At 38.0% G+C, this 15,435-nt stretch overlaps 1 protein-coding gene and 1 long non-coding RNA gene across 3 annotated transcripts in view; one reads left to right on the top strand and one right to left on the bottom strand.

Moving 5' to 3' along the window:
• CARNMT1 (carnosine N-methyltransferase 1) overlaps positions 1-4,189 on the top strand; it is a 47,402-nt gene extending 43,213 nt beyond the window's left edge. For both annotated transcript variants that reach the window (XM_002819872.6, XM_054520052.2), the window contains 2 exons: positions 206-309; positions 1,353-4,189. In XM_002819872.6, coding sequence (XP_002819918.1) covers positions 206-309; positions 1,353-1,454 — 206 coding nt within the window. In that variant the 3' untranslated portion in view covers positions 1,455-4,189. The remainder of the gene's footprint in view (positions 1-205; positions 310-1,352) is intronic.
• Positions 1-15,435, bottom strand: part of LOC103891476 (uncharacterized) — a 61,182-nt gene that overhangs the window by 25,043 nt on the left and 20,704 nt on the right. Inside the window, exon 2 of the long non-coding RNA XR_008509728.2 lies at positions 9,535-9,630. This is a non-coding gene — a long non-coding RNA (uncharacterized LOC103891476). The remainder of the gene's footprint in view (positions 1-9,534; positions 9,631-15,435) is intronic.

Here is a 15,435-nt window from a genome sequence, read left to right as displayed (position 1 = left end):
AATCACTCCTCATGAGTGTAGGCCCAACTCTTGAGGGTGTCAGATACTAGACCAAATTTTCAGAGGTCTGGGCATTTTCAGCAAATGCCCAGACTTTTTATGTTTGTCTCATCCAGTACCTAACTTACTCAACTTGGAATTCAGTGTAACACAGCTATGAGTGTATGTTTATATTCAAGTAATTCATAGTATCTTTAAACCATAGGTCCTCTGCTGTACCACTTTGAAAATCTGGCAAATGAACTTTCCATAGAATTGAGCTATGAGGATATAAAAAACGTTGTTCTGCAGTATGGATTCAAGGTAGAGGTAAGAATGGAATAAAATATTGCCAAAGTTTAACTCCCAAAGCACCTCAACAGAAGTGTTGATATCATGGCTGTTAGTGACTATTTGAATTCTCTGTTTTCTTATCTATAAAGGGAAGATAATACAGATTGAGTATCCCTTATTCAAAATGCTTGGGACCAGAAATGTTTTGGATTTTGGATTTTTTTCCAATTTTGCAATATATGCATGTACATGACATATCTTGGGAGGGGACTGAAGTCTAAATGTGAAATTCATTTATGTTTTATATATGCCTTATAAGCATAGCCCGAAGGTAATTTGATACAATATTTTAAAATTTTGACCACCTGCCACATGAAGTCAGATGTGGAATTTGTCACTTGTGGCATTATGTAGGCGCTCAAAACATTTTGGATTTTGGAGCGTTTCAGATTTTCAGATTAGGGATGCTTGACCTGTGTTACTTAGCTTTCAGAATTATAAGGATTTGGGATAATGTGTACATAAAGGGAAAACTATACTTTCTGGTGAAATAGCCTTTCAATAAATGGTAGCTGATCATTATAATACTGGTCTTACAGACTCTCACTGATAGAAAGTAGAGTAGGCTCTGGGGAAAACAAAAGGGGTGGGAGGGCAGGTATAAGAGGGATATCCACAATATGTCCTTGTGTACTGCTTCATCTTTTTTTAATTATGTGCATTACTATAAAGTTTTGTGATATTTTGGCTATTGTGTTTCAGTTCATTTATTTAGAAGCATTCCATTTTAGAAACAGTAGGTTTGTTTTTAAGAATGACGAGAAGCAACATATTGTAGTAGTTCAGAGCTCAAGACTGCCTGAGTTTGAATCTCAGTTCCACTACTTATTAGTGTGACTGTTCTTTGTAAAGTGAGACTACTAATATTAATAGTACCTCTCTTATGGGGGTAGTTGTATGTAATAAATGAATATGCTTAAAATAGTGCCTGCCACTGATACATACGTGCTCAGAATTTGTTAGTGGTGTGGTCATCATGACTGTCATAGTCAGTATTATGATTATTGTTTGCATTGCAGGTGGAAAAAGAATCTGTATTGTCAACATATACTGTGAATGATCTCTCTATGATGAAATACTACTATGAATGTGTCTTGTTTGTGGTCCGTAAGCCACAATAATGGTCTCAAGTGATACCACCTGGAAAAAAGTTTAGTAAGAACAAATGCTGAAATCAACGACTCAAAATCAACTATCAGTGATGACAGGACACAACCTCAAATCAGTGGTGCCTTCTTATTCCTAACGAAATTTAGAAATAGTGTCTATTTTCTTAATATGTCTATTGCTTTTTCAGAAATATACTATGCCATGCAGATTTGTACTACACAAGTAAAAATGGAGGAAATGTCTTGAAGTATACTTTTTCCTTGAAGCCCAGAATTGTGTTTCCGTAGGAAAAAAAACCTAATCTCCAGTGTCTTCATGATGCTGTCCATTGCAAGTCTGCCGAATTAATGACTAATAGTATTGAAGTCCATAATAATCTTCCTTTTTTTGTTGTTTTGTATGCATTGCACATGTAACTTTTAGAAGAGTCTAAGGATCCTCAGTCATATTCAACATCTGGAGTTGGGACTTTGTTCACTTTCAATCTAAGAAAACTATGCGTAAAATGTGTCTTTTTTTTTTTTTTCTTCAGAGACAGGATCCCGCTCTGTCTCCCAGGCCGGAGTGCAGTGGCGCGATCATAGCTCACTGTAACCTCAAACTCCTGGACTCAAGCGATCTTCCTGCCTTAGCCTCCTGAGTAGCTAGGACTATAGGCATGTACCACCGCGCCTGGCCTGTGTCTATTCTTTTATCATTCAGATTAATTTAATTTTGTATTTTCTAGCTCAGATGAACTTAAAGAAGCATCAAACATTTCTTTTTTATGAAATGTTAAATTTAATAGCATCACAGGCCGGTAAAATATATTCAAGTAACTGAGAAATTATCAGTCTTTTGGCCACAATAAACTGAACACTTTATGAAAGCATACTCATCATGGATCACTTTGAAATATACGAGATCTCAACATTCAAAGTGAGAATAAAAAGCCTTTATTAAAAGTAGTGCTAGGAAACAGAAAAAAAGAATAAAATTTACCCATTTGAAATATATGATTTTCAGACTCTAAATGAATACAGAGTTTGACAGTGTGATGTTTACAATAATGTCTTTTCTTTAGATTATCTGGATTATGAAAGCAAGCACTTTTTTCATTAAAACAATTATATACTAGGAAAAACTGTCATAATAGTATTAATGTGGGGAATTTTGATTATGAAATTCAGGGATAAATTACTGCCCATGGTCTGTGTCTTCAATATTGTAAGCAGCAGCCATCATGTAATTTCAGATTAATACCAATTTTGTTCCCTGATAGATGGAGCTTAAATAGTATATGCTGCTTTAAATTTCTACCTCTAGCAGATCTTTATTGGAGGGAGTTTTCCTTTATATTTTTTAATGTATGATATTCTGTTTCCAGTAGCTTGGAAAGTAGAGATGACTAATGTTTTAGCCTTTTCTTGGAGAAAAGGAAGAACTCTTCTTGAATATTTTCACAGATGATTGTGATTGCTTTAAATGACCTCTGTGGCAATTTAAATTAGATGGATTTAATCTCAGTAATGTGCTGGTCGCATAAATGTCATGTTTTAATAGGAAAAGTTACTTGTAAATCTTTAGACCTTTGTTGTCACTTAGGCTGGGGAGTCACTACCCTATTTGGCATCTTACTAGTTGGGGGGACCTTTTCCATGTACAGTGATGGGACTTTTGTGACCTTTACTCTCACTATGCAATAGAGGGTTTCATGCAGTTAATTTGACATGTCAAAACTGGGAAGACTGTAACCTTTTTTTTTTTAAAGATTTCTCTTTTTTGTGTCCCTCAATACTTAGCAGATGTTCATTTGGTGGAAATTCTTATTACTTACATGAATGAGTTTGAATTTAGTGGCAAGGAAGAAAAAAAAACTCCAATTATTGTTTTAAAAGAAGAAAACTTGCAAAGTACATAAGTATTTTTAAAAAATCAATTGAACAGAAAGGAATGCATGCTGTTTTTGAATGGCTTAGACATGCTTTTTATTCACTGACTAGTATTCACTTTTTTACAACTTGTATTAAAACAAATGATCTTTGTTTTTGTCACAGGCAAAAACAGGTTGACACTGGTGGGTTGGCTTTATTAATTAATTTTTTTCTATTAGGTTTTCTTTAATAATGTTAAATTTCTAAATTATAGCATATGTTTTAGTTAATTCTGAAATCAGTTACTTCATTTGTTAATTTATCCCTCATATCATGAATATTGTTTTATAAATGTTCTATACAAATTTGCATCACTTTTTTTCTTACAGCTTTTGCAGTTAATATATTCTAAACTTGAAAATGTGGTATCAATCAATAATAGAAGTATCACTGGAGGATTTATTTAACTTTGTATTTCTTAATTTTAGTCCTAGCTACTAAAGTATGTAAGCCTTAAAGTTTAAATGTTTTTCTTAAATTAGCTGTATACACAAACATTTTCATTCACTTTATGAAATGGGAGGAGATAGTCCATTGTGCTTATGTTTTTTTCTTTAATTTCCATATTCTGAAGCAGTGCAGATATAGGGTATGCTAATCAAGTGAGCAAGGTGGAATATGTACAATATAAGGAGAAGCTGTAAAAATCACAGTATAAAATTATGAAGTTTGGTAACTGTAAAATGTACTGTATTTATATGTAACTCTCATTCTAAAAGTTGCCACAAAAGCTGAATTGGAAGCTTCATGTCTGCATGAAATTTCCTATATTTTTAATGTGTATGATGAAATTAATTTTTCTTGAATATTAAAGTCTGCCAATTGCTACGAAACGATAGTTGCTTGGTTTTCATCTAAGTTAATATAACTATAGATGTGAGGATTTTAATGAGTTGAGCATATATACTTTTGAACTCTTGGATTAGCCTATTTTTATATGCTTCTAAGAAGTCAGTAACATGAATACTTCGCCTTATAATATGCCAGGCCTTACACTAATTATTTTCACTTTGTTTCATTCAAGTTCACTGTAATAAAGTTAGAATCCATTGAGGAAAACGAATAATCTCGATTTTCAGTTTTGTTAAATAATAGAAAAAGAACTATAAAAGGAACTAGTAGAAGACAGTTCTAGGACCAGCCATCAGTGGGATGAGAACTTAGATCTTCTGGGTTCATTTTCCTGAATGATTGTGATCTCAGGCAAGCCACTCTTGGCTTGTTTCCTCATCTGTAAGAGAGGATTAATACCATCTATTTCAGATGGTTTATTAGGTCATATGAGCTTTTATATATATTTTTGTGTGTATGAAAGCACATGATAGACAATTACCATAAATGTAATTTCAGTCTGTGTTGACTGCTATATAGTGATGGAAAAAATGAGGATTGTTAACAGGACATTAGTTTTAATTATCTTACAGTGACCCCTTGAAAAAGGTTTCCATGGAATCCTGGGGAAAACAGTAAAAAAATGGTAGGTACAGATACAGATTCCAAAAGTTTGTTGGGAATTATAATGAAGTATAATAGTAGGTAATGGGTGAGGGCATAAGTAAAATTCAATGGCATGTTACTCCCACTTTTATTAACCTGCTAGCACATCCCTCTTATATATGTTTGATTCTTTCTCTTTGATACCTGTTTAGATGTGGGATCTTTCAGTCAGTGTGTATGTGCATTTTCAGTTAAAAGTTGCCTTTCAGAAGGACTGCACCAATTTGCATGCCAGGAACAGTGTTTAAAAGTAACTTATATCCATTCTCTGGCCAGTACTGGATATTGCTGAGCTTTTCATTTTTGTCAGTACAAACATACCTCATTTTATTCTACTTTGCTTTATTGCACCTTGCAGATACTGTTTTTTTTTTTTTTTTTTTTACAAATTGAAGGTTTTTGGCAACCCTGCATCGAACAAGTCTATATTGGTGTCATTTTCCAACAGCATGTGCTCATGTCGTGTCTCTGTGTCAGCATTTTTTTGCAATCACGTATTTTTAAATTAAGTATGTGGCCGGGCGCGGTGGCTCACGCCTGTAATCCCAGCACTTTGGGAGGCCGAGGCGGGCAGATCACGAGGTCGGGAGATCGAGATCATCCTGGCTAACATGGTGAAACCCCGTCTCTACTAAAAGTACAAAAAATTAGCCAGGCGCAGTGGCGGGCGCATGTAGTCCCAGCTACTGGGGAGGCTGAGGCAGGAGAATGGCGTGAACCCGGGAGGCGGAGCTTGCAGTGAGCCGAGATTGCGCCACTGCACTCCCGCCTGGGCGACAGAGTGAGACTCCAACTCAAAAAAAAAAAAAATTAAGTATGTACATTGTTCTTTTAGACAAAATGCTATTGCACATTTAATACGCTACAGTATAGTATAAACATACTTTTATATGCACTGGGAAACCTCAAAATGTGTGTGACTCACATTATCATGATGGTCTGGAACTGAGTCTGCAGTATCTCCAAGGTATGCCTATATAAGAAGTATCTAATTTGAATATTCATTTACTTAATTATTGGGAAAGTTAAGCAATTTCTCTGAGTTTAATGGCCAAAAGGAAGTGTTTTTAATCTGCCAGTCTATATGATTTCATGTGGCAGACCTGATAGGCCATTGGCAACAGCTCCAAACCTAATTAAAACATAGTGAGGTTCATCAGGGAGAGTATTGGCCAGAGCCATGAGGACTGCCTTGAGTTCTAGTAATTGAGAGGAGCAACCACATCTGCTTTTGGTTTTACATAGCTGGCACTGAAGCTGAACAGCAGCAGCAGCTCATTGGACTCCATTATGTTTCATTGTAGCCAAACAATTCTTGAAGTAGGCCCAGAAACTTAGGGGAAACTAAGTCAAGGGCCCCATTGGACCAATGGGATTGCTTTATGCAGTGGAGTTGGCCGTACAGTTTACCTCCAAAAGGATAGCTGCCATTTTTTCATGTAGGACCAAAAAGCTGCTTAGGGCCAGGCCAGCTATGCTATTTCTCTTTGACTAGCGAGGCTTGTTAGATTCTTTTCACCTTGTTAGTCATCAAGTCCAAGTTGACCCATCCCAAAATGGGGCTGTCAAGCCAAAGAGTCAGAAGATCTGCGTTAAGTCACATTAAGTTTCAACAAAAGCTTAGCCGATTAATAGCTGCCTTCTTTTGTTAATATATAAAGATGTACGTGGTGGCTGGGTCAGGCAGCTGTCGCAATTGTTAGTATTGAGCTGTTGCCTCTCTGAGTACTCAGGCAGCCATTAAGTCTTTGAAACTTCTCCTCTTGGAGGCCTACATTACTTATACTGGACCACCCGGGGAGGGAGGTCAGTCTGTGCAGTATTACTTGAGAGTGAGATGGAATAAGATATAGACCAAGAAGTGCAGGCATAAAATCCATGAATTCTATTATACATATATTGAATATGTCCAAAGAGCCCTGGTGACATTATTTTTGAGGGGTCCAGCTCCTCATCAAAAACTTGGGGGCTGGGATAGGACAGAAGAGAGTTGGCGCTTTCTCTACTTTAACCTCTTGCTATTTCAGTAAGTGATTAAAGCTTTGACTGTTCAACCTGCCTGCTCAGCTCTCCCTGGCCCCTAACAATTTCAGTTTTCCTTCCCCACTCCAAGCCCTGTCCAAACCCTGTCAGTTGAATTAAAGTGCCTTTTTTCCTGTAGGAACACAGACCAAGAAGTTTAACATGTGCATCAGGTGCTACAGCACAGATCCCAAAAGATCAGGTTATCCCCAAGTTGGGAGTTCCAGGTGGCAGAGGAAGCTAGTCTACAGTGACAGTAGGAGCAATGGTGGTGGGGAATACAGTTCATCTGCTCATAATTGTTACATCCACGCAATTGTCATTAGTATGCCTGAGTGTTTATGCTTGCAAAAAAATGTTATTGCCTATTTCATTGTGTGAAGTGGCCTGCAAAGTGTTCTCTTGTGTTTTTATGTTTCTCAGTGGTGGTGGGAAAGAAATTTGATTCTCAGCATTTTTTTCCATTGACCACTGTCTCCAGGTTCAGTACCTGAGCACTGCTGCTGCTTCTTCCTCCATCTATCTCCAGCACCCAATGAGTGTCCAGCTTCCAAGACCCCTTACTTTGGTGCTGATCATAATCTCAAAATACATAATCCCGAATGTTGAAGTCCTGAAATATCAAAATCCTTAAGGTCTAAAGTCCCTAACATCTAAAATTTCAATGGATTAAAATCTTTGAAATCCCGTGAGACAAATTCTGGGGAAGGGATTAATGTGTTTTCGGTTGTATGCAGTGTACTTGCATCACGACAGGCAGAACTATTACCTTGTTATTGTCTTTACTAGGAAATTACAGTTTAAGGAGATTCATATGGGTGCCAAATTAACAAGAAGTGGACTTATGGACATAGTTTTAGGTGTCACCTTGTCTGGATTAAGGAATACCTAGAAACCTAGTAAGGCATTATTTTCAGTGTATCTGTGAGAGTCTTTCTAGGGAAGACGTGTATGTGAGTCTCAGTGGACTAAGTGGGAAAGATCTGTCCTCAGTGTTGGCAGGAGCCATCCAATCAGCCAGGGGCCTATAGAGAACAGAGAAGGCAAATTAGTCCCTCTCGGAGCTGGGACAAATTTTCTGCTGCTGCCTCGGACATCAGAAATTTGACACCACAAACTACGTTATCACAGCATTAACCATGTGTAAGCATTATGCATGTATGTAAAAATGTAGAAACTTCCTCAGTAAAGGAAGAGATGTCCTCTTTGTACGTCTGCATTTGTCAAAGATAAAATTTCTGAAAATCTTGGCTCTTTGGGCTAATGTGTATGTGGTGGTGACCCACTGAAGGTTTTTGTTTTGTTTTTGTTTTTTTCAAGACAGAGTCTTGCTCTGTCACCCAGGCTGGAGTGCAGTGGCACCATCTCAGCTCACTGCAACCTCCGCCTCCTGGGTTCAAGCAATTCTCCTGCCTCAGCCTCTGAAGTAGCTGGGACTACAGGTACCCACCACCGCGCCTGGCTAATTTTTGTATTTTTGTAGAGACAGGGTTTCACCATATTGGCCAGGCCGGTCTTGAACTTCTGACCTCAGGTGATCTGCCCATGTTGGCCTCCCAAAGTGCTGGAATTGCAGACGTGAGCCACCATGCCCAGCAAAGTTTTGTTTTTTGTTTTTTTGTTGTTGTTTCCTTTTGAGATGGAGTCTTGCTCTGTTGCCCCAGCTTGAGTACAGTGGTGTGATCTCGGCTCACTGTAATCACCTACTGGATTCAAGCAATTCTCCTGCCTCAGCCTCCTGAGTAGCTGGGATCATAGGTGCCTACCATCACACCCGACTAATTTTTGTATTTTTGGTAGAGACAGGGTTTCACTATGTTGGTCAGGCTGGTCTCGAACTCCTGACCTGAAGTGATCTGCCCGCCTCGGCCTCCCAAAGTGCTGGGATTACAGGCATGAGCCACCATGCCCGGCCCCCCATTGAAGTTTTTGATTGATCTCGTCGGAAGACTTATGTTGTCTATCACTGTATTTCAGATGACTGCAGTTATAAAGCTAGGTATATGCTTTTATATATTTAGCTTTTTCACCCATTTGTTTATGAATACAGTTTATCTGCTCATAATTGTTACATCCACGCAATTGTCATTAGTATGCCTGAGTGTTTATGCTTGCAAAAAATATGTTATTGCCTATTTCATTGTGTGAAGTGGTCTACACAGTGTTCTCTAGTGTTTTTATGTTTCTCAAATCCCCTTTTTAAAATATAAATAAATGCTTTTTAAATAATTTTTAAGATTTTTTTCCCTACATTATATTTTCAAGATTTTGAAATTTTGGGATTGCAATTTTCTGGATGTTTAGACTTCAGGGATTTTGATCTTTCAGTATTTCAATATTTGAGATTATGGCATTCAGAATTGTTTTTCAGGATTATGATCCAAACTTCCTTTCTGTTCATGCTCACGCCACTGTGTTCTGCCCTGCAGTCTTCCAGCCTTGGCCGCCCTGGCATCCAGAGCCCTGTCCTCATTATAAGCCAGGTTGGACTGTTGACAGGAACCAGGTGTTTTGGCTTTATACTATTAGGCAAGGCGTTTCCTTCACTCACTTTTAAGTGGCCACCCATGCTCAATTCAACCAAATTAACTTCTGTCTTCAGGTCACTCAAAGCTCTATATTAAATAGTGAAGCCTTCATTGCTGACACATTAATTTACCTTTGAGGACTCTCCACCTCAGCAGTCACAGCCGTACCGCCTTTTAGCTAGGACCATGGGACTTGCTGCTCTGTTGTCATTTCTTCTTCTTTCTGCCTGGAAGACAGTGAGCAACAATGAAGTTATTATTTGGGTGACTTATTTCAGTCCTGCTTCTAGCAGCTCAGCATATAAATAGGAAGAAGTAGGGTCTCCTGCCAATTGGGCAATAGCATTCATTACTGGATCTTGGGAGTCTTATTTTCTTGAACTGGCCTGCAGAGCCTTGTCCTTCCTAATCCAGAAATCCATGTCTAACAGCATCCTTCCTTTCTCAACAAAAGTGCTAAGTCTGCTATTTGAGTTTACCCTATTTACAATCTAATAAGTTAGTCTGTTACAGTTTCCTAGATGCTGGTAAAGACATGAGAAATTACACAAATAATACAGAGAGTTCTGTGTACTCTCACCCAGCTTCCCCCAAAGATAGCATTTTAAGTAACCATATTATTAAAACCTTGAAGTTGACATTGGTACAATACTATTACTAAACTACTGATAGACCTTGTTTGGAGTTTGCCAGTATTTGCATGCACTGTTGTTTTTTTCCCTTATGTTTTCACTTTTAACCTACCTTAGTATTTAAAATGGGTTTCTCATTAACAGCACATACCTTGGTCTTGCTTTTTAAATTTTAATTAATGCATAGTATTTGTACATATTTATATAGGGCACATGTGATATTGTTACATGCGTAGAATGTGTGATAATCAATTTAGGGTATTTGGGGTATCCATCACCTTGAATATTTATTTCTATATATTAGGAACATTCCAAGTACTCTTTTCTAGTTATTTTGAAATATACGTTGTTGTTAACTATTAACTATAGTCACCCAACTTTGTATCAAACATTAGAACTTACTCTATCTAACTGTATGTTTGTACCCATTAACCAACCTCTCTTCATAGCCACTCCCACCCATATGCCCTTCCCATCCTCTGATAGCTGTCATTCTACTCACTACCTCCATGAGATCAACTTTCTTAGCTCCCACATATGAGTGAGAACATGCAGTATTTGTCTTTCTCTGCCTGGCTTATTTAACTTAATGTCCTCCAGATCCATCCATGTTGCCATAAATGACATGATTTCACCCTCTTTTATGACTGAATAGTACTCCATTGTGTATGTAGACCACATTTCCTTTGTCTGTTCATCTGTTGATGGACACTTAGGTTGATTCCATATCTTTGCTGTCAGTAGAGCTGTCAGAAACATGGGAGTGCATGTATCCTTCTGGTATACTGATTTCCTTTGGATAAATGCCCAGTAGAAGAATTGCTAGGTGGTATGGTAGTTCTATTTTTAGTTTTTTTCTCTATTGTTTTCCATAGTGACTGAACTAATTTACATTTCCACCAACAGTTTGAGTTCCGTTTTCTGTACCTCGTCACCAGCATCTGTAATTTTTTTTTGCTTTTTAATAATACTTATTCTAATGTAAAGTGAGACCTCATTATGATTTATTATTATTGCATCAGTCAACCTTTAATGTCCAAAGGAGGCATGGATGCAGAGCATAGGAGATGTGGCAGGGTCTCAGGCCTTGCTCCGGAAATGAGGGAGAGACGAACACAAACCAGACACTTTCAACTGGCCACACAGTCTGGGAGTGCAGGGAGAAACACAGATTTGGACGTTCATAAAAACAATAAAACCTGAAATCAAGCACTCCCATTTTGTGCCCATTGAAGGGTTTGATATAGGAAACTCAGTCACCACCCTGGAGACTGGAGGGGAGGTTCCCCCTCCCCTGCCAACATCAAAAAGCAAGCTTGGCACACACTAAGGGCTTAGGGAGGGGCATTCTGCCTCCCCACCAGCCCCAAGAATGGACTTGAAAATAAAAGAATAAGCTGGATCCCCTACCCCCAGCATTGTCAGCCCTACACATGAGAGTTTTGAAGACCAGCCAGCTAACAACAGGGGCTGCTCTAAGAGAACTCCAGAGGAATGAGAAAACAGGGCAAAGCAGGGAGCAGACAGGAGAAGAGTGTAATGAAAAAAAAAAATTGAAGCTAATCCTACCCCCAGCATCCTCCTAGCATGATCTCTGGCAGGAAGAACAAAAGAAGGTAATCCACAAAGACACAGCCCTTACTTAGAATTTCTGACAGACAGCAAGACAAGCCTGCTCCCCACTCCCACACACCACACACACTCTCTCTATATATTATATATAGTATATTATATAATCTATATTATAAATAATGTAATCTAGATAGTACATTATATATTATAATATATAATCTAGATTATTCATAATCTAGATTATAACTATTATAGATTATATAATAGATTATAATTATAGATTATAACATATATAATATAGATTATAACTATTACAGATTATATATAATATAGATTGTATTACATAGCTTATATAAAATATATTGCATATTATATTAAAAATATATATTTTTTGAGACAGAGTCTCACTCTGTTGCCCAGGCTGGAGTGCAGTGGTGTGACCTCAGCCCACTGCAACCTCCACCTCCCGGGGTTCAAGCGATTCTCCTGCCTCAGCCTCCTGAGTAGCTGGGATTACAGGCACCACGCCACCACGCCCAGCTAATTATTTGTGTAATTTTAGTAGAGATGGGGGTTCACCGTGTTGGTCAGGCTGGTCTCAAACTCCTGACCTGGTGATCCGCCTGCCTTGGCCTCCCAAAGTGCTGGGATTACAGGCGTGAGCCACCGTGCCCAGCCCCTCATTATGATTTTGATTTTTCTCTGATTAGTGATGTTGAACATTTCCTGTTGATTGTTTGTCTTCTTTTAAGAAATGTCTATTCATAGACATCTACAGAACTCTCCACCCCAAATGAACAGAATATACATTCTTCTCAGCACCTCATTGCACTTATTCTAAAATTGACCACATAATTGGAAGTAAAGCACTGCTCAGCAAATGTAAAAGAACAGAAATCACAACAAACTGTCTCTCAGACCACAGTGCAATCAAATTAGAACTCAGGATTAAGAAACTCACTCAAAACTGCACAACTACATGGAAACTGAACAACTTGCTCCTGAATGAGTACTGGGTAAATAACAAAATGAAGGCAGAAATAAAGATGTTCTTTGAAACCAATGAGAACAAAGACGCAACGTACCAAATCTCTGGGACACATTTAAAGCAGTGTGTAGAAGGAAATTTATAGCACTAAATGCCCACAAGAGAAAGCAGGAAAGATCTAAAATTGACACCCTAACATCACAATTAAAAGAACTAGAGAAGCAAGAGCAAACACAATCAAAAGCTAGCAGAAGGCAAGAAATAACTAAGAGCAGAACTGAAAGAGACACAAAAAACCCTACAAAAAAATCAATGAATCTCGGAGCTGGTTTTTTGAAAAGATCAACAAAATTGATAGACCGCTAGCAAGACTAATAAAGATGAGAAGAATCAAATAGATGCAATAAAAAATGATAAACGGGATATCACCACCAATCCCACAGAAATACAAACTACCATCAGAGAATACTATAAACACTTCTATGCAAATAAACTAGAAAATCTAGAAGAAATGGATAAATTCCTGGACACATACACCCTCCCAAGACTAAACCAGGAAGAAGTTGAATCTCTGAATAGAACAATAACAGGCTCTGAAATTCAGGCAATAATTAATAGCCTACCAACCAAGAAAAGTCCAGGAACAGACGGATTCACAGCCGAATTCTACCAGTGGCACAAAGAGGAGCTGGTACCATTCCTTCTGAAACTATTCCAATCAATAGAAAAAGAGGGAATCCTCTGTAACTCATTTTATGAGGCAAACTTCATCCTGATACCAAGGCCTGGCAGAGACACAACAAAAAAGTGGAATTTTAGATCAATATCCCTGATGAACATCCATGCAAAAATCCTCAATAAAATACTGGCAAACTGAATCCAGCAGCACATCAAAAAGCTTATCCACCACGATCAAGTCGGCTTCATCCCTGGGATGCAAGCCTTGTTCAACATACACAAATCAATAAACGTAATCCATCACATAACAGAACCAATGACAAAAACCACATGATTATCTCAATAGATGCAGAAAAGGCCTTTGGCAAAATTCAGCCCTTCATGCTAAAAACTCTCGAAAGGTATTGATGGAACATATCTCAACATAATAAGGGCTATTTATGACAAACCCACAGCCAATATCATACTGAATGGGCAAAAACTGGAAGCATTCCCTTTGAAAATTGGCACAAGACAAGGATGCCCTCTGTCACTACTGCTTTTCAACATAGTGTTGGAAGTACTGGCCAGGGCAGTCAGGCAAGAGAAAGAAATAAAGGGTATTTAATTAGGAAATGAGGAATTCAAATTGTCCCTGTTTGCAGATGACTGTATATTTAGAAAACCCCATTGTCTCAGCCCAAAATCTCCTTAAGCTGATAAGCAACTTCAGCAATGTCTCAGGATACAAAATCAATGTGCAAAAATCACAAGCATTCCTATACACCATTAACAGCCAAATCATGAGTGAACTCCTATTCACAATTGCTACAAAGAGAATAAAATACCTAGGAATCCAACTTAAAGGGACATGAGGGACCTCTTCAAGGAGAACTACAGACCACTGCTCAACGAAATAAAAGACACAAACAAATGGAAGAATATTCTATGCTCATGGATAGGAAGAATCAATATCATGAAAATGGCCACACTGCCCAAGATAATTTGCAGATTCAATTCCATCCCCATCAAGCTACCAATGACTTTCTTCACAGAATTGGAAAAAACTAAAGTTCACATGGAACCAAAAAAAAGCCTGCATTGCCAAGACAATCCTAAGCAAAAAGAACAAAGCTGGAGGCATCACACTACCTGACTTCAAACTATACTACAAGCCTACAGTAACCAAAACAGCATGGTACTGGTACCAAAACAGATATATAGACAATGGAAAAGAACAGAGGCCTCAGAAATAATGCCACAAATCTACAACCATCTGATCTTTGATAAACCTGAACAAGAAATGGGGGAAGGATTCCCTATTTAATAAATGGTGCTGGGAAAACTGGCTAGCCATATGTAGAAACCTGAAACTGGATCCCTTCCTTACACCTTATACAAAAATTAATTCAAGATGGATTAAAGATTTAAATGTTAGACCTAAAACCATAAAAACCCTAGAAGAAAACCTAGGCAATACCATTCAGGACACAGGCATGGGCAAGGACTTCATGACTAAAACACCAAAAGCAATAGCAACAAAAGCCAAAATAGACAAATGGGATCTAATTAAACTAAAGAGCTTCTGCACAGCAAAAGAAACTACCATCAGAGTGAACAGGCAACCTACAGAATGGGAGAAAATTTTTGCAATCTACCCATCTGACAAAGGGCTAATATCCAGAATCTACAATGAACTCAAACAAATCTACAAGAAAAAAACAAACAGCCCCATCAAAAAGTGGGCAAAGGATATGAACAGACACTTCTCAAAATAAGACATCTATGCAGCCAACAGGCACATGAAAAAATGCTCATCATCACTGGTCATCAGAGAAATGCAAATCAAAACCACAATGAGATGCCATCTCACACCAGTTAGAATGGCAATCATTAAAAAGTCAGGAAATGATAGATGCTGGAGAGGATGTGGAGAAATAGGAAAGCTTTTACACTGTTGGTGGGAGTGTAAATTAGTTCAACCATTGTGGAAGACAGTGTGGCAATTCCCTAAGGATCTAGAACTAGAATTACCATTTGACCCAGCAATCCCATTACTGGGTATATACCCAAAGGATTATAAATCATACTACTATAAAGGCACATGCACATGTATGTTTATTGTAGCACTATTCCCAATAGCAAAGACTTGGAACCAACCCAAATGTCCATCAATGATAGAC

This window comes from Pongo abelii, chromosome 13, assembly GCF_028885655.2.
Source record: "Pongo abelii isolate AG06213 chromosome 13, NHGRI_mPonAbe1-v2.0_pri, whole genome shotgun sequence".
In the NCBI taxonomy this organism is placed as follows: domain Eukaryota; kingdom Metazoa; phylum Chordata; class Mammalia; order Primates; family Hominidae; genus Pongo; species Pongo abelii.
The sequence above is the reverse complement of the archived record's forward strand: the minus strand, read 5'-3'. Positions and strand labels throughout refer to the sequence as shown.